At 53.9% G+C, this 18,941-nt stretch overlaps 2 protein-coding genes across 2 annotated transcripts in view; both read right to left on the bottom strand.

The window, feature by feature from the left end:
- Positions 1-2,592: 2,592 nt before the first annotated feature.
- Positions 2,593-5,493, bottom strand: PVRIG (PVR related immunoglobulin domain containing). The gene is made up of 5 exons (XM_056128311.1): positions 5,430-5,493; positions 5,007-5,354; positions 4,714-4,940; positions 4,386-4,631; positions 2,593-2,742 (listed from the first exon to the last, which is right to left on the bottom strand). Exons 1-5 carry the CDS (start codon positions 5,488-5,490, stop codon positions 2,593-2,595), a joined length of 1,032 nt encoding a protein of 343 aa, XP_055984286.1. The 5' UTR covers positions 5,491-5,493.
- Positions 5,494-5,785: 292 nt separating this feature from the next.
- The window catches only part of STAG3 (STAG3 cohesin complex component), a 36,296-nt gene continuing 23,140 nt past the window's right edge, over positions 5,786-18,941 (bottom strand). The window contains exons 25-33 of the mRNA XM_056128312.1: positions 17,440-17,541; positions 16,871-17,019; positions 16,289-16,414; positions 16,041-16,198; positions 14,244-14,415; positions 13,576-13,680; positions 13,194-13,272; positions 12,087-12,177; positions 5,786-5,805 (exon numbers count right to left, since the gene is read on the bottom strand). Coding sequence (XP_055984287.1) covers positions 5,786-5,805; positions 12,087-12,177; positions 13,194-13,272; positions 13,576-13,680; positions 14,244-14,415; positions 16,041-16,198; positions 16,289-16,414; positions 16,871-17,019; positions 17,440-17,541 — 1,002 coding nt within the window. The remainder of the gene's footprint in view (positions 5,806-12,086; positions 12,178-13,193; positions 13,273-13,575; positions 13,681-14,243; positions 14,416-16,040; positions 16,199-16,288; positions 16,415-16,870; positions 17,020-17,439; positions 17,542-18,941) is intronic.

An 18,941-nucleotide genomic window follows, 5' to 3' on the forward strand; every position in this document is an offset into this window, starting at 1 on the left:
CATGTGGCGAACCCGGGCTGGATCCCCAGCATCCCATAGAATCCCCTGAGCACCACCAGGTGTGACCCCAAAAGCAAAAAAAAAAAAAGAAGACATCATTGTCGTGAGAACTCAATAAGCTCATTGATAGGAAGCATACGGGACACTGGGAAAAAAAAAAAAGCTCCGGGGGCTGGAGTGATATCACAGTGGGTAGGGCATTTGCCTTGCACGCGGCTGACTCGGGTTCGATTCCTAGCATCCCATATGGTCCCTTGAGTACTGCCAGGAGTAATTCCTGAGTGCAGAGCCAGGAGTAACCACTGTGCATTGCTGGGTGTGACCCCAAAAAGCAACAAACAAACAAACAAACAAACCCTTTGTATTTCTTAGTGTAACTTCTTGTTTTAGTGTTTTAGCACATCCTGTGGTGCTAGGGGCTGGAAGGGGCTCCCTGCCGTTCACCACTGGAGGTGCAGGCCTTGCAGTTCCATCCTTAGGGGCTGGCACTACTGAAGGACCACAGTCCCCTCCCCCTCCACTGGGATGGTTTTTGGTACCAGGGCCTGGACTTGGGGCCTCCCCGCTAGGCACATACTCTGCCACTCGAGCCAGCTTACCCACTCAAGTGGTTAGTTTTATGGTCTCTTTATTTCAGCATACATTCAGTAGCTTCTGTTTTTCCTTGAAAGAGAATTCATCTAATAATAGGATTTTTTTTGGGGTAACACCCAGCGATGCACAAGGGTTACTTACTCCTGGCTCATGCACCCAGGAATTACTCCTGGCGGTGCTCGGGGGACCCTATGGGATGCTGGGAATCAAACATGGGTCAGCCGTGTGTAAGGCAAACGCCCTACCTGCTGTGCTATTGCTCTGGCCCTAATAACAATAACAGTTTTAAAATATTTATCACCCCTCATAATTGTAACATCAGCAACTCTGAGGGTCTAATCTGACAGTGTGCTCGTGGTCGTGGTTTGGCAGTGACTTTTCACTGAGATTTTATCTGAGAACTCTGTGGGAGCACTTTGTTGTTGATTTTGGTGTTTTTTTTTTTCTTTTTGGGTCACATCCAGTGATACTCAGGGGTTACTCCTGACTCTGCATTCAGGACTTACTCCTGGCAGTGCCTGGGGACCCTGTGGAATGCCGGGGATTGAACGTGGGTCGGCCGCATGCAAGGCAATCTCCCTCCTTACTGGACTATCGCTCCAGCTCCACCTGGAAGCACATTGAGGTCTTGCGTGTGCCTTGTCCAGCACACAGCTGTCCTGCAGTGGTCACTCAGCGTGTCTGGCCATGACCGGGGCCACACAGCACTGTTTTTGCTTTTTTTTTTTTTTTGCATTTTTAAGCCGTGCAGACACTGTGCGTTTTGGCCCGGACCCTCAGGATGGAGATGTGGTCAGGGCGTTCTTTCCAGGAAAGTCTGTCTTCCTCCTTCTGGGTCAGGCCGGGGCAGCTGAGGCTAGGATGGTTGGAGGCTCCTGGGGAATGTTCATGTGCTTATTACTCTGGGGATAAGAAATTGATCAGAAATAGGCATTGCTCATTCCGGTGACCAAAGCATTTGGCTTTGATCCTGCTTCCTGGTTACAGTTCCCTAAACCCTCGGGATTTCCCGAGGAAGAACAGTGGGGACAGAACAGTGGCAGAGTCTGCTAAAATATGTGGTCTCTGTTCCTAGTTCCTAAAATCCTTTCAAAACCGCAACAATGAAGTGACTCTTGTTATTTAGAACACAAACGAGGCTGATGCCCACGAGAAGGACTTTTTTAGGGGGTCACACACCAGTCATGCTCAGGGGTTCTTCCTGGCTCTGCACTTAGGACTTGAACTTGGCAGTTCTCAGGGGACCGTATGGGTTGCTGGGGATTGAACTTGGGTCGTGTCAAGCCAGTGCGTTCTCCCCCTGCCTGCTCCAGGCCCTGCTTTGGCCTGTCTAGAGGGTACGGGTGTGCAGAGAAGCCTGTGCATGGCATCTGCCCCCTGAGCCGTTCCACCTGGAACCCCACCCTGTCTCCCTGGGATTTGGGACTGGGTGTCTTCTGGCTCTGCTGTGCCCGTCCCTGCTTCCTGAACCCACTGCGAACAGCCGCTCCCTAACACCGACCCCGGCCACTCTCCATCTGCATCCACCGCCCTGACCGGAAGCCTCCCACGCCTCCATTCTGCTTCCTCCCTCCCACAAGTCACCCAGCACCCCTCTATGGCCTAAAACCAAAAAGGTGACCCTGGCCTTGACGGACTCCTCCTCCCTTCAGGGCCCCGCCCTCCCCCTGCTCTACACACCACCCGGAGCTTTGCCCGTTTTCTCGGCCTCCGCCCTCAGTATATCTTTCGCTGTCTGGAACTGCTGGTCTCCCCCGACCTTGAAACGGTCCCCGCTTCCTCCACTCTCTAAAGTCACAGAGCTGGGGGTGCCTTGCCCAGCGGGCTGGTCGGGAGGGGGCAGGGGACAGTGGGGAGAGGCATGGCTGCACGGGTGTGATGGTGGGGGGTGGCTTCTCGGGGACCAGTAGGCTGGGAAGGGGGGTGGGAGCTGACTTCCAGTCCTGCTTCTGAGTGGGCTGCAGGGCCGGGCAGGGGTGCAGGGTGGGGGGGCGGCGGCTAGGAGTTACAGCTGTCCCCTCGCAGCCCCTCATGGTGCCGGAGGACCTTGTGCCCAGCAGGGTCGTCCCGCACAGGGCTGTCAGTGGCCCACATTTCCAGCACAGGTGTGGCCACCACCTGCCCAGCCAGTTCTCCAAGGTTTCCATGCTGCAGCCCCCCTTACCCATGCAGAGGCTGGGCCAGGCCCCGGGGGTGGCCCTGTGCCTCCCTCCTTGAACCCCGGAAGCATCTGCCTGCCTTCCAGTTCAGGCCCCAGTGGCTTCCCCATGTCACCTCAGGCACTGGAACTCCCACCCCCGGGGTCTGAAAAAAGTGAGTCTGAAAAAGGCTGAGGTTCTGGGCTGCAGTCTTCCCTCTCCCCTCAGGTCTGGTCCTTCTGCTACTTGCATGTGATGGGCCAGAGAGCTTCATAGATACTGGGGTCCCAAGCCAGGAGCCCCGGGACTCAGAGGTCAAAGTTCTCTTGTCCCGCATGAAGACTGGGCCAGCTCTGTCCCCCTGGGCCCACTAACTCTCCCCAGGGGCCACCTGGTGTGGAGCCAGTGTGGACTCGGCCTGACACCCAGTGGCACGCCTCCCTCTCTCAGATCGCTGGGTGCCGGCCTGGGTCCTCTGCACTCAGGTTGGCGCCAAGCACATGGTACTACTCGGGCCTTGCGTGCAGGGCCTGCAGGCTGCCTGGTGAGCATCAGGAGCCTGCACTGTCTCCCTGCCCAGGAGACTCTCCCTAGAGCACTGAGACTCCAAGAGCCCCTCCCCCCAAGTCCCGTGAACCTCCACACAGCGTTGTCCTGGTGCAGGCACCGCCTCTCAGGGACTCTGCAACATCCCAGCCCCACCCCCCAGAGCCACTCAATCCGCCTGGCTCCAGGGACAGGAGGCTACCCTCGTCCCAGTTGTCCGCCCTCTGGTCCAGGCCACGGGCCCAGCATGGCAGGGAGTGGAAAAGGGGTGCCAGCAGATTGCAGGCAGAAGGTGTGTTTCCCGAGCCTGCTCTGGCGGTGGCATTGCCCAGTGGACTGAGGAAGGGCAGGAGCTCCCCCCACACCAGTATCCACATGGTGGGGAGAGGGTTAAGGGCCCCCCGCCTTGACACCCAGAGAGTAGCTTCCTGCTGAGCCCGCACGGCCACCTGGCATGGCGAGTGGGGAGACATTCAGCTGTTGGGGCACGTGACACTGTGCTGTGACCCCACCTCAGGCTGGGCTGAGGAACCCTGGCTTGGGGATTCCATGTCCAACGCCAGGACCCTGACTCATGGATCCCTGTGGTTCCCAGGCCGACACCCCATCCTCCCTCTCACCCCAACCCACTCCGCATCCCCAGGGGCTGCTTATCTCTAAGCATCTCACCCCCCAAATATAGGCTAGTAGAGATCCAAGTTAGAAAACCTTTTTTTTTTTGTTTTGTTTTGTTTTTGAGCGCCTCCCTGCTGCGTGCAGAGATTGCTCCCGCAGGGCTACGGACCATATTTGATGCTGGGAACTGAACCCAAGGTGGCCTCGTGCAAGGCGTGTACCCTCCTGGCCTGCCCGCTGCTCTCCAGAAAAGCAGTTTCATCATTGACATCACCTGGGAAGACACACACACACACACACACACACACACACACACACACACACAGGCCGACCACATCCGCAGCAGTGGGCCCAGCTGCTACATGTGAGGCACCTGAGACTTAAGGACCAAACAAGGTCGCAGACCGTCGGCACCCACAGAGGGTCCTGGGTGCCAGGGAGGAAGACCTGTGGGTGGGGTCTTCTACTGTACCCCTAAATGCACCTTCTCACCCCGGCTCTGGGCCCCAGCGGGTCCAGGAAAGAGATGAGGGATGTCTCGTCCATCCGAACATAGAGTCCGTTCTCCACAGAGACGAATCTGCCGCGGGCTGTGGCGTACAGCGCTGCCCGGGTGGCAGGTGGAGGTGGTGGCGGCAGGGCCCAGGGCCCCGCGTGCAGGGCTGTGGGGAAGCAGGATTTGGTGCTGAGGCTGGCCGAGGGCAGAGGGAACGAGGTCTGGAAGGTTCTGCTGGCTGCCTGTGGGGGAGAGGCCAAGTGAGCTCTGCCTCCAGGGCCCACCCCATCCCATCCCGATGCAGACGCACCCCCTCATCCTCACCCTCACCTGCTGCGGTGTCCGGGGCTGGCTGTGGAGTAGCTGGGGGTCTCGGAGGGACCCGGGAGTGTGTTGGGGTGTGGCGGGGCCTGCGGGCGGCTCCCACCGATGCCTTTGCCGATACAGAAGGTGGAGGAGGTAGATGCAGCCGAGGAGGAGGGCCCCGGTCACCCCCCAGATCCCGGCCAGGTCTGCCCGCAGTCCAGAGGCAGGAGAAGGCGCAGGAAGCCCTAAGCAAAAGGAGAGCGTAAGAGGGTGGCGGTGCCTGGGCCCCCGTGTCCCCCTGAGCAGCCCACCTGGGTCAGTGCTGAGCCGGCTGCTCCCACAGGCCTCTTGGGAGCCCTCGGGGAAGGAGACAAACTTGCAGCAGAAGGTGGTGTTGGGGCTAAGGCTTCTGCCCTCCGATCCCTTCAGGGTCAGGGAGATGCTGCTTCTGGTCTCCCAGCGGGCCTGGCAGTCAGGGTCCCAGTGCCAGGTGCCCGACTCGGGGGACAGCACGGCCAGCTTGGTCCCCTGAGCCGTCTCCGACTTTCCGCAGCTCACAGTCACCAGGGAGAGCGATCCAGACCCCAGGAAGCCACAGTGGACGGTGAAGGACAGGCTCTCGGCCTCCATCTCAACCCGCATCCAAACGTCGGGGGTCCCTGAAGAATACAGGAGTGGGGAGGTCCAGGCCTGGTCCCGGCCCGCCCGCCCCAGTTCCTGCTGCTGCCCCTTACCAGCCGTGATGCAGAGTGTCAGCAGCGCCGCGAGTGGGAGCAGCGCCAGGGGCCTGTCCATGGCCGCCCGGGCCTGGCTAGAACGGCGCAGGCCCAGCAGCCGCCAGCCCGTGCTCCGTTAAACCACACTTCCTTTCAGTCAACCTCAGCGTGGGGGGCAGGACCCAGCGCTCCCTCCTACGTTAGGTGACAGCCCACACCAAGGCTTCCACTTCCTTGGGCGTGGCCTCCTGTGAGTTGGGGGCTCAGGCCTCGCCCGGTCAGCGGTCAGCGGGGAACCAGGACCCCCGCAGGCCAAGCCCTGGGCAGGGCCTAAAGTGGGGCTGTGGCAAGAACCATCTCCCCGGGAAGAGAGCTCAGATCCAGGCTGCGCCACCTAAGGGGAACACACAGGGCAGAGAAGGGGCGAGCTGAAAGCGGGCAGAGGGGAGCGTCGCCTCCGGTGAGCCCCGGGTCATGAACCCACAGTCGCGGAACAGCTGGCCACAGTGAAATGTCTGTTTTGGTTTCAGGACCAACACCCAGTGGTGCTCAGGGGTGACTGCTGGTGAGTCTGGGGGGACGGTACATGGTTGCGGGGACCAAACCTCTCCCAGCCTTGTGCAAGGCAAGGGTCCTACCCACTGAGCTCTCCAGCCCCATAGTAAAAAGGCTTCTGAATGCAAATCACCAAAAAGAGTGTGGTTTCTGGCAGTGCTTGTCCATTTCTTGTTGCATTTCTTGAGGAAAAGGGGTAGTGAGTGGAAACAGCTGACACAGCCAAGGTTGGGGGCACAGGTATAGTAGGAGTCAACTTCCGCTTACATTTCCGGTGAAATCTCATTGGTTCTGCGGTGCTGAAAACGGCCCCTGTGGTGAGCACTGTGCCGAGGATTTGGCTGGCGCCAAGATCTAGTGATGCAAGCACAGACAAAGTGGTGATGCGCCCACAAGAATCTTCCTGCTTTGGGGTGACTGACAGACAGAGTGCAGGAAGTGGGGAGGGGTTGGCACTGGCGCACATCTTGCCCCGCCCTCATAGCTTGTCGGTGTTCAGGATCTGTGGCCAGCCCAGGTCTGTAAAGTGACACAGCTACTCCTTTCTTTTCTGCACAGATCTCAGATGTGGGAAAGGCCACTTGGGCTCTTGTGTAAGTAACAGAATAAACAGTAACACGGAATGTAGACTCTGTGCTAAATTTAATTGGAGTGACTCACAAATTGGTTTCGCACATGTCCCCTTAGGAACGAAAGCTCTTCCCAACACTGTGAGGCTACTGCAATGAGCCAGGATGCGACCCTGGTGAAGCTGCCTCTCTGGAACCGGCAGTTACCAGCCGGGCTGAGCTGCTGCTCACACACAGTTAAAAAGCTGGAATGCAATGAGCAGGTTTGTGCCCAGTGGGAAGAAGCGCTGTTTCGGGGTCAGGTGCCCCCCTGTCCTGGCAGGGGTGATGCTGTTGGCTTTTCCCTACACCCTCAACCTCTTCCCTGGTCCAACCTCGAATCTGTGTGTTTGTCTTGGGCCCTGCATGGCAGTATTGTGGGAACCATGTGGTGCTGGGGAGAAGACCCAGTGCTCCTGTGGCAGAACATGCACTGGGTCTCCTTAGCCCCCAGGCGAAATCTCCTTCCTTCCAGTTTGCTGGGACTCAGGCTTCCAGTGCCTGCTTGAAGCCCTTGCCAGGTTCTGTGGGTTCTTTTATCATTCACGGCTTCTTCCTGGCCACACACATCACTGTGTCTTTCTACTGTTCCAACTGAACACATTAAGAATTTTCACATCATCTGCATTGAAGAATAATTTTAATTTGGGGTTTTTTGGGCCATAAATGGAAGTGCTCATGGATCCCTCCTGGCAGGACTAGGGGGCTAATATGGGGTGTCTGAGGTTAAACCCAGTTGACCACATGCAAGACAAACACTCTACCCGCTGTACCATCGCTCCAGTCCCTAAGAATGATTGGGCTGTTTCTAGGATAGAAATGATCCTAGAAATCATTCAAAAGCGTTATCTGGTAGAAAGCTGCTGTCCCCTGTAAGGCACTGCTTGGCGGTGCGGTAGAGCACAGAGGCTCCAGGCTCCAGACCCTTCCAGGCTGAGGCTGACTGGGGTTGGGGTGGGGATAGGGTGGTGTGCAAGTGCATGTGTATGTGATTCTAACCGTGCCCAAAACATTCACAGGGTCCTGCAGGAAAAATAAATGCTTCTAAATTTTACAGATCAAAGTATAATCAAGCGGAAGCTGTGGTGATGGTAGATGCCCCCGTTTGATCCCTGGTACCTCATGGTGCTCTGAGCACCTCTGGCTAATCCTGGTGGTTCCTGCCACCAGCAGGCTTTAGTGGCCCCAGACCCCGAGTACCTTTTGGCCTTGGGATAAAGTTACTTCTTGTTATTGTTTAGATGAGACTGGTGGCCTCAGTGGTCTCCTAATGTGTTCATAGTTTACCTTGAAGATGGGCATCTAAAGGTCTGAGGTTGTGTACAACTGTTACTTAATACGACGGGCTTCCTGTCACAGGATGGTGTGGTCTAAACCACCGCAACCTCTCTAAGAAAATTATTTTTTTTTGTGGGGTCACATCTGGCGATACACAGGGGTTACTCCTGGCTCTGCACTCAGGAATTACCCCTGGTGCTCAGGGGCCCATATGGGATGCTGGGAATTGAACCCGGGTTGGCCACGTACAAAGCAAATGCCCTATTCACTGTACTATTGCTCTGGCCTCTCTAAGAATACTATTTACACCGACTTGTTTTAAAATCTAAAAGAATTTCAGGGAATTTTTTTATTTTTAACTCATCTAACATCTGGTTCTGTATGTTTTTGAGAAGCATTTTTTCCATACTAATGAAGGGAAAATTAATGACAAGTGGGGGTTGGAGTGACAGTACAGCTAGTAGGGCACTTGCCAGGCACGCAGGTGACCCTGGTTCCATCCCAGGCCAAGTGGTCCCCGAGCCCTGCCAGGAATGATCTCTGGGCATTCCTGGGTGTGTCCCCAAAACAAAACCAAAAACTGATGGGGTATGGTGCCGCCAGCAGGTCAATCTGTACCTGTGAGGCGAGTGCATCAGGAGCCTGATGGCGACTTCAGACTTCTAGATACCCCAAAATTGCTGCTGTACCTTTGGCCAGACCCCAAAAATTTGGGGCCAAGTTTACCAAGAAAGTAAATGGCCAAAAGTTAGGTATGTGGGAGACACACCCACAAACCACCTCCAGCTCAGCTATATAATTGGAGGCAAGGCCTCTCTGGTTCCTGACCAAACTGCTTAAGGGCCATGATCCCAGAGACTCAGAAACAAATCTCAGAACCCAGCAACTTTTGGCAGAAATGCGTCTGGTCCCCGTAGGTTACAGGGCCACCCCAGGTGGGAAAAGGTTTCATGCCTTGACCTGTTCCCCCTGGCGGCCCAGTGGCCGCCATCCTCCAGAGGCCACTGAACAGTCAGATTTGGGCCCGCAGTGACAAGACACGCAAGGCCTCACGGGATGGGGGCAGAACTGACCCTTTCCTCCCTGCCCCAACGAGACCCCACAAATGGCCTCTCTGGCTCCTGATCAAGCTGTTTAACAGTCATGATCCCAGAGACTCAGGAACAAATCTTGGAACCCAGCAGGTTTTGGTAGAAATCCCTCCAGATTTAATTGCTAAAATTTCGAAATTCCAAAATCACACGGCCACTACTGCGACTGTGAGACATCATGTTATTCATAACCAGCAATAGAAAACAAATTGCCTACGGTTGCCTTTTGGCAGATCTGAGTGTTGGAGTAAAATCCCAAATAATAATGATGGGCCTGGTGTCAAAATATTGAATGTAACGAAAGTAGAGAGAGTAATGTGAAAATTATCTGCCCCACGGTAGGGGGAGGGTGTGGGATGAGGGGTATACTGGGTTTTTTGGGGGTGGAAAATGGGTACTGGTGAAGGGATGGGTATTTGATCACTGTTATGACCAACACTTAAATCCAAAAGCTTTTTAATTGCTCTCACGGTGATTCAATAAATAAATTTATAAAAAAGAAAAAGGCGGAGTTCATGACCAATTCAATCAGCCTAATCAATGGATGAATAAATAGCAATACTCCTACATTAAAAAATAATAAAATAAGCAACTTTCTACTTCAAAGTTTTTAGCTACGGTTTGAAAAATGTTTCTCACATAGAGATCACTAAAATATTTTTAGAGGGAAAAAAAACCTAAGTTGGCATTTTTCACTTTTAACCATTTTTGGCCAGCTGAAAAGATTCCTTCCTTGTTTTTTTTTTTTTGCTTTTTGGGTCACACCTGGAGATGCACAGGGGTTACTCCTGGCTCTGTGTCTCTGCACTCGGGCAGTGCTCAGGGAACCATATGCGATGCTGGGAATCGAACCTGGGTCAACTGCGTGCAAGGCATACACCCTACCCGCTGTGCTATCACTCCAGCCCCTAAGAGATTCCTTTCAACCAGCCCACCCTCCTCCACCATCACACGTGGTGGGGGAGACACAGAAGTGGCCTCCTCCCTTTCCAAAGCCCAGTCATCAGCATTTCAGACACTATTTCATTAGTTCAACCATTACACTGCAGTGTACAGACCAAAAAAAAAAAAATCACAAATTTTTCTGTAAGGTTTCAAATGCTTAACTGATAAGGACAGTGTGTCAGGTTGTGCTCTGGAGTCACATGCTGACTGCACGTTCAGTTGATGGGTCAGGTTTGGAGATGGTGCCGATTCCTGATGCCATAGTGGCTTGACAGGAGGCTCTGCACCTCCAGGAAGCCTTCCCATGCAGCTGAGTGGCATGTGGGGTCCAAAAGTGAGCCGCTCAGGAAAAAGGATACAAACTGCCAGTTTCTTTAAGGCCTTAACCCAGCATCACCCCCTTCACAGCTGGCTGGGTGCTGGGGGCGATCCCAGGCCTGCATGTTTCATGGAGCCACACCCCAGTCCCCTCTGCTAATCACTCTAGCTCACGGTGGAGCAGGAAGGCTCTAGACCCACACTCAGTTACACGCAGCCAGGCATTTGTATTTAGGGAGTAAGGTAGAAGTCATGGGGGCAGATTCTGAGACGGGGGGCTCCCCCGCCTCACACTGGGGCTGTGTGGCTGAGCAGAGAGCCCACGCTGACAGCTCCCACATTCCTCTTTTGGCCTGGAAGCACCTCAGCTGGGCTGGTGGTGAATGAACACGATCCCCTTCCCCTCAGGGTCCTTTGTGATCTAAGGAGCCTCGCCTGGGTGCCTGCCCTGTCCACGCAGCCCAGCAAACCCCTCTCAGTGTCTCCCCAACAGGCTGAAGCTGAGTCAGCAGCTACCTAGGCATGGGCAGCTGCAGATTTCCCAAAGGACACGTGCAAACCCACCTCTAGTTTGCATCTGAGAGGCTGGAGGGGGAAGTGGCTTTGGCAACTGACCAAGTCCCTGCTTGCAGACGGTGCACATGCTGATGGCTGTGTCCAGCATGGGAAACTCAGAAGGAACCCGCAGGTTGGTGCTCAGTACAGGGAAGATCTGGAAATTCCATCTCCCAGAGAAGCTGCAGGGCCCCTAAGCCACAGGAGGAAGGACTGCAGGAGGTGCGGCAGCATGCGGGTGCTGTGGGATGGAGGGAAACGTGTGTTTCCAGACAGTGCGTGAGAGTGGCCCGCGAGGGGACAGGGCAGGATGGTTCTGGAGATTGGCCTGACAGACGATGAAGCAGTAGCTGGGGCAGGCTAAGATGCAGACAGGTGTACAGAATCTGGGGGTCAGACATGGAGAGTAACTCCGACTCTTGCAGGACGTGTGTCTTTGGGAGAGCAATAATTTGCACTGTGAACCCTGGGCAAGAGCTACCAGTGTGAGGCCTGGCCTGCATGTGGGAGCCAGCCAGAATCCCCCTTCCAGCTCCTGTGCTAGAGACACGCGCCCCAAAGCCCCCCAATGTGGAGTAACAGCCTGAGGGCTGTTGCATTCTCCAAACACACCAGGGAACCAACAAGCCAAATAGATTTATTGCACTAATCTTTAAGGCACAAAAGTGGTTGGGAAAGATGTTCCCCAAAATACAAGTAAACTCCAGAGCTCCTTCCATCCAGTCCAGGGAGGCAGCATTTCCGCCCCCTTCCCCCCCCCCCCCCCCCATCGACACCCATTCTTCCAAACACTGCCAGAGATAGGCATCTGCATGCAGCCTCGGGAGAATGACCCAAGGCTTCTGTGGCTCAGCCTCCTGGAACCGGGCTCAAGGCAATAGCTCTGCTTCTTCCCCAGAGGCTCAGGCAGGTACGCAGTCCTGGTCCCTCCTGCCCTGTTCTGTGTCTCTGGGGTGGGTCAGAGGCCTGTCAGAAATCCTGTGAGAAGAAAGATGCCACTTAAGAAGAGGCGCCAGCTGGGGCTGGAGCGATAGTACAGCAGGGAGGGCATTTGCCTTGCACGCGACCAACCTGGGTTTGATTCCCAGCATCCCATATGGTTCCCTGAGCACTGTCAAGAGTAATTCCTGAGCGCAGAGCCAGGAGTAACCCCTGTGCATCCCCGGGTATGACCCAAAAAGCAAAGAGGCACCAGCTGCAGGAAGGCCTCCCTCCCCCACGCGGGCTTCCTGAGAGCTCCCATGGGCAGGATCTGCCACTCACCCCCTCCAGCTAAGAACCCCTGTCCTCTCCCTGGCCCACAACACCTCCAGACGGCGCCTCACCACCTGTGCTGCTGCGTACCTCCAGAAGCACCTCTGTGGAATCTAGAAGGTCCAGGCCATGCTCACTGGGCGAAGACAGGCCACTTGCTTGCTAGAGAAAAGTGAGAGCAAAGATCAGAATTCCCTGCCAGAGTGCACCAGCCACCATGCTCCCCATCTGTCTCCCGCGGGCCCTGGAGTGGTCAGGGAGGGTGGTCAAGGCAAGGCAGCCAGAGCCCACTGTGACACGCTCCTGGGCCCATAATGGAGTCCCCAGATTTGCTGGATTTGGGAAACAGAATGGATTTTTTTCCCCAAGAGAACTTTCGGGAAGATAATTCAGAGGACTTTCTCTTCTCTCGTGGGAAGCTCTTGCAGCGTGGCTTTCTTTCACTCCACGCAGGCAGGCACACCCAGCCACTTCCACTTTAGAGGGGCCTTTGTACTGCATTTTGTCGCAGAGCTTCATTTCAGAGGAAGCCAGGAGGGTGACAGGGGGGTAGGCTGAAGCCTCTCAGCCCTATGGAGCCACATGCTCTCCTGGGCAGCTGCAGAAAGGTGCTAGGAAACCCTCAGGGCGGGCAGGGAAGGCAGGGCCAAACACTGCTCCTCTTCAGCTCTGGACTCTCAGTACTGAGGACTTGATTTTAATAAAAATGAAAATTTGTAATAAAATTAAAAATGTAATTAAAATTTAATTAAACCTGGCCCCTTAATTTTAATAAAAGTTGTAGCAAAAAGGTGAGAGCAGTGGAGAGGGCTGTGGGGCTTGGATCTCTGGCATCCCATTGCCCCCACCCCCCACCCCCAGGGAATGCCAGGAATGATTATTGAGCACAGAGTCAGGAGTAACCCTTCCCAGCCTAGCACCCAAGGGTGCTAGCACCCAAAAACAAACAGAAGTCTAGCAAAATGAAATGGCAACTTACAAACCTCTCTCCTTTACTCTCATTCTTTCAAAATGTCCTTATCAGAGGCAAGGGAGGTAGCTAGCACACTGGGGATCCCCTCAAACCACCAAAACCATCTTCAACATGTCCAAGACAAGGTGCCACCCAGGCGGCCAGGAGCGCCCCTCCCACCTCTCCCTGTCCCTGATGGAGAGGGAGGCGGGACCAGGCCACTCACCTTATCTTCGACCTGCCATTCTCCACCCAACTCGCTCTGCTCTGCCAGCTCCTCCTCGTCCTCTTCCATAAGGCTGAGGCTATGGGACAGATGTGGGGGGCAGACAGGGTCCAAACTGTTTTTAAGGTCCCTGAGAACTCAAAGGCCCTGGGGCGCAGGTGGGCTGTAGGCAGAGGTGCTTTTCTCTCCCCTCCCGCCCCCCCAAGCTAGCAGCTGTTTCTCTTGGTTTTATACTCAAGGGACATTGGCCTGCAAGGCAGATTCCTTGCTTAAAAGCCCCCAATCCTGGCCCAGAGGCAATGGGTAAAGGAAAGGGGCAAGCTCCTTGCTGGGGTGACAGGTGGGGTCCCAAGGTGGCAGGTGAAGAGAACAAACAGCCCACCGTGTCAGCCGGCTGCCCAGCCCAGAGCATGAAGTGCTGAATGGTGTCGGGAAGCGAGGCGGGCTCGAGAGGCCTGACCTCTGGGTGCCTGAAAGGGATGAGCTGCTGGGAAGAAGCAGAATCAATGACTGAGCAAACTGGAAAGGGTCAATCAACCCAGAGCCACGGTGTGGCCGCTCTGCATGCAGCAATTCGGGCTCCATCCCCCATATCCCACAGGGTTCCCGAGGTCTACCAGAAGGAATTCTAGAGTGAGATCTGGGAGTGATCCCTGCACACCGCTGGGAAAAACCCAAGACAGAGGGAGGGGTAAAGAGGCATTTATTGCACTAAGGCACAAAAGTGGTTAGGAAAGATGTTGGATCTTTTTCTTGCTTTTTTAGGAAAAGACAACATTTTTTTTTCTCTTTTTGGGCCACACACAGCGATGCACAGGAGTTACTCCTGGTTCATACACTCAGGAATTACTCCTGGCGGTGCTCGGGGGACCATATGGGATGCTGGGAATCAAACCTAGGTTGGCTGCGTGCAAGGCAAACGCCCTACCTGCTGTGCTATTGCTCCAGCCCTGAAAAGACAAATTCTAAAGCAAAAAAAAATTAGAAGAGGACTGGAGAAGGTGAGGGTCTAGAGAACAGAAGCGACAAGGCAAGCTCCCTGCGCCTCACCCTGCGGCAGCCTCGGGCTCCGAACCAACTTCCTCTACTTCCTTCAGCACCAGCAGTGGCTGCCTGCTCTTCACAGCCGTGGAGGTGAGGGTGGGTGCGGGCAGGACGCGGTTCAGGGGCAGGTTTTCTTCCTGGCACAGAGGGATGTCGTCCTTGTGTCGCCTGGAAGGGCCTGCAAAGGGAAATGCGCACACACAGTGTACACCAACTGCCATGGTGCTCTTCTTGGGGGGAGGGGGGCTCCCAAATATCTCGGGGGCCACTCCACCAGCAGAGTGGCCTGACACGGTGGTGATGCTCCAGGGCCACCCAAGGCACCTGCCAGCATGCGGGTCTCAGTTCTACCAGGGATCACCCAGGGCCTCAGGCATAAAGGTGTCCAGACCCTGAGCAATCCCCCCAGTATAGGGAAGGGACAGTTGAGAAAGCAGAGAGTGGGGAATGGGACGGCCTCACATTAGGACTGGAGGAGGGACAGACCCTGTGGGCAGTTCCCAAAGTGGATCGAGACACGCCTTCCATGCTGGAATGACGGGTGGGGGTGGAAATGGCCTCAGGTGCCACTGGGGGGACCTTTCATTCGCTTAAAGACAGCAGGCTCAGGGGTGTGGGGGCCTTTGCTCTCCATGCGGATATCCCTGTGAACTAAAAGGTCAGGAGAATAGAATGAAACCAAGTGTGTCTGAGGGAAACCTGGTACAGAACTGAGAAATAGCTAGCACTGTCCTGTAGCACTGTCCTCCCATTGTTCATCGATTTGCTTGAGTGGGCACCAGTAACGTCTCCATTGTGAGACTTGTTACTGTTTTTGGCATATCAAATACGCCACAGGGAGCTTGCCAGGCTCTGCCATGCAGGCGGGATACTCTCCGTAGCTTGCTGGGCTCTCCGAGAGGGATGGTGGAATTGAACCCATGTTGGCAGTGTGCAAGGCAAACGCCCTACCCGCTGTGCTATCGTTCCAGCCTGAGAAATAGCAATAAACCTATCTATTTACAGGGAAACAGTATTTATCTAAACATGAATGAGAGAGATGGGCTTTAATTCCCACATCTGAGAAAGGAAAGCTCCAAATGACAACAGAAGGGTTGGGGATGTGGCTTGTGCCAGGCTCTGGGTTTGGTTCCTGGTACCTCATGGTACTCTAAGTATGGCCAGGTGCAGCCCTCACAGCCTCCCCCTCAAAAGAAATGACAATGGCATCTTAAGTCCAAAAGCTGCTATGATAAGGGGCTGAGAGGTAGAAAGAAATAGGAAACAGGACTTTTCCAAATGCCAGAGGAAAGAGATAAAATAGCATTCTCAGCAGAGCTCTGCTAGGAAGGGCATATGGAAAGCCAAGGGCTCAAATATTTATAATAACAACAACAAAATGGCACCGAAAGCACACAGAGCAAAAGGAAAAATAGGCTGGAATTCATAAAAATTAACTACTTTTGAGTTAAAAAAAAAAGAACACAAATGAGAAACTGAAAGGATAAACTACAGAATGGAAGCAACATGTACAGCATCTTTTGGTAAGGGACTTGTATCTAGAATATAACCATCTCTTCAGGGTCAGAGAGCGAGTGAGTGAAAGCAGAGGTATGGCACTTGCGCAGTCAGATCCCTAGCACTACACATGGTCCCCCTGCACCACCAGGAGTAAACCCTGGGCACTGCCAGGTGTGGTCCCCAAACAAAACAAACTAAAAAAAGCAAGCAAGCATCGTAAATGATAGCAAACAGCAGCAGCTCAGTGAAAACACTTTAGCTAAGGCCAGAAGCCCAGGTGCCACTGGTCCCGCCACACATTACCTTCCACTCGCCTCTTCTTGGGGTGGGGGTGACTCTGGGGGGTGGTCTCCACGGTGCTCTCCACTGGGCTGAGGGAATGGCTATAGGTGCTCACTGGAGCCCAGGTCAGGCCAGGGATCTGGGAGACACGCTGCAGACTCTTCTCCAGATAGGACAATCTGAGGAAGCGGAGGGGTGGGATGAAGAGAAGGAACAGCTGTTGCCTCTGGTGGAGTTTCCCTCACCCCACGGGAGCCACCCCTACTCACAGCAGCTTTTTGTCCTGTTGGAAGAGTCGCGGGGAGAACTCTGCTAGCAGCTCCAGAAATGCCAGATTCGGGGGCTGGTTGAAGCCAGTAGGAGGTGGCTCAGACAAGGAGAACTTAATGCCTTCCCTGGTTGGGCAGAATTCTTTTAGGAACCAAGTTCTTCCCCCGTGCCCCCAGGGCTAAGCACTCCTGTGCAGGCGCTTACCCCATCCCCAGTGTGTACACGTACACACATGTGCGCGCGCACACACACACACACACACACACACACACACACCCCTCTCTGGTGGCACTTTTTTTTTTGGGGGGGGGGGGGAGGACGCCACACTTGGTGATGCTCACTCAGGGTTACTCCTGCTCTGCACTCAGGAGTCACTCCTGGTGGTCCTTGGGGAGCCAAATGGGATGCCAGGGAGCGAACCTACATCGACTACATGCAAGACAAGCACCATTCCCGCCTATACTATCACTCCTGACCCCTGGCAGTGCTTCTCAAGCGGGCCCTCCCTCTACATTGCTCCCCATGGTCCCGGAACATGTCTCTAGTACTCGAGTACCATCACCCTCAAGATGCGTCCTTACTTGTGCAACATGACCACAAGGTCACGATTTTGCAGCTGCTGGGGTCCGAAGCTTAAGGCGAACCTGCGGGCCAGGTCCCTCATCTCGATGAAAGCTGGAAGCTCGGTCAGGCCCTGGGGCCCGTGCTCCTGCAGCAGCTCTGTGTACAGCTGTCACGAGACAGGGGAGGGAGAAATGCAATGCGATGCAACGCAAGCAGCGCTCCCTGCTCTGTCTAGAACCGCAGCCACTTCTACTCTTCCCTTTCAGGACACGGACTTGCCCTGCTCCCTGCCAGAAGGCGCTGGGTCGCTCTCCAGGCAGCCAGGTGAAGTGTGAAGCAACGAGGGGCTGAGAGAGAAGATGAGGGATTCCTGAGCAGTTTCCTGCTCCCACATCCTGACAGTTACAATTCCGTAACATGATACTGGTCAGTTAAAAAAAAAACTTATTTTCTGTAACTCTATTAGTTGTGAAGGAGACTGTCTTGTAGAAATAAAAACTCAATGAGCAAATTCCTGCTCTTGGGAACCTTTCTAGAATGGTGGGTTGAGGCAGAGTCAGTCTGTGGGCTGCAGGTTTAGGGGTACCTGTTTGAGGCTCAGCAACAGGATTCGGGAGCAGTGGCTTCGGTCAATCTGCCTCGCTCGAGTTAATGTTTCCTTGATAATGTCACCATAATCATTATAGTACTGAATGAGAGAAAATGGAAAAGAAAAAAAATTTTTTTAAGTTTTAAGAAAAATTTTATTTTTCATGTTTTTTATTTTTTTAATGAAACACCATGAGATACAATTACAGACTTACACACTTCCGTGATTATGTTTCAGTCCTACAATGGTCGAATACCCATCACTCCACCAGTGCTCATTCTCCACCATCAGCGTTCCCAGTATCCCTCCCACCACAGCCCACCCTCTTCCCCCCAACTCTGTGGCAGGCACATTCTCTTTTGCTCTCTCTCTCTCCTTTTGGGTGTTGTGGTTTGCAATACAGGTATTAAATGGCCATCATGTTCCGTCTATATTCTATTTTCACAGCTCATCTCCCATCCCAAGTGAGCCCTCCAAGTATCCTTTGCTTGGTGGACCCTTCTCTATCTCAACTGCCTTGGAAAATAAAATTTTTGAAAAAAAGTCTACTTTCTTTCTGAAACTAGTGTACATTTAGAACTGAATTTAAAATGAAAAACCGGTGAGCTCTTGTGGATAGGGAATTTGTCTTGCCAAAAGCCAAGATCTGGTGGCAGGGTGAGGCCTCACCCGGAACCCTGGCCTGCGTCTGTGGACATTTGGTCTTCAGGGAACCCGCAGCAGCCCAGGGAATCTACTGGTCACCCCTATCCTCACCGGTCTGCAGCACCCTCTTTTGAAAAGGAGCACCCCGTTCTCTTTTTTTATAAAAACGATTTCCTGTGACTGATGCAAACAAGAGGTTACTTTGAAGATCGGAGCCTGCCAGCTTCTCACCTAATGGCTTACTGTCAATAAAGTTTTCTTTTTCTCATTTTTCTTTCTGAAATGCTGGGGACTGAACCCAGGTCAGCCATGTGTTAAGGCCCAAGCTGCCCCCTGCACTATGGCTCTGGCTGCCTCTTGACATTCTTTTCTGTGAGGTGAGAAGTGACTTTCCTTTTCTTACAAAGGGCAATTTCTCCGAGTGGCTGCAGCCTCAGCCACCTATGGGGCTGGGGAAGACTAGATCTGCATGGGGTGGGGGGCAGGAGGCCTTTAAACCATGACCCCCAGGGCACTTCTGGGGAGACCAAGGCTCTTTTACTGAGGGTACCTAGTTTCCTCCCACCTCCCCCACTGACATCAGTTCCTTCCTTCAAATTCCTAATTATGTCTTATTCCAAAAGGGCACTCGGCAGGGAAACATGGATTTCAGCACAAAATGACTCAGATGAGGGCCAGAGAGAGTACAGCAGGTGGGGCGTTTGCCTTGCATGTGTGCTGGAATCACTGAACATGGCCAGGATTGTCCCTGAGCACAGATCTAGGAGTGTGGTACCAAAACAAAACAGGAGCAACTACAAGGAAGCTTTCTCTCAGTCAGGAAGTACAAAGCTAAAAGATGTTAGCTCAGACAA

This window comes from Sorex fumeus, unplaced genomic scaffold (genome assembly GCF_029834395.1).
Source record: "Sorex fumeus unplaced genomic scaffold, SorFum_2.1 ptg000064l, whole genome shotgun sequence".
Classification (NCBI taxonomy): domain Eukaryota; kingdom Metazoa; phylum Chordata; class Mammalia; order Eulipotyphla; family Soricidae; genus Sorex; species Sorex fumeus.

What these genes read in the sequence shown, in the direction of transcription:
- PVRIG (XM_056128311.1), bottom strand. Translation starts at nt 5,490, where the DNA reads ATGGACAGGCCCCTGGCGCTGCTCCCACTCGCGGCGCTGCTGACACTC. An exon ending in GACACTCTGCATCACGGCTG is followed by an intron (nt 5,355 to 5,429) that starts GTAAGGGGCAGC and finishes TGTATTCTTCAG; the next exon opens with GGACCCCCGACGTTTGGATG. An exon ending in CCGGCTCAGCACTGACCCAG is followed by an intron (nt 4,941 to 5,006) that starts GTGGGCTGCTCA and finishes CCTTTTGCTTAG; the next exon opens with GGCTTCCTGCGCCTTCTCCT.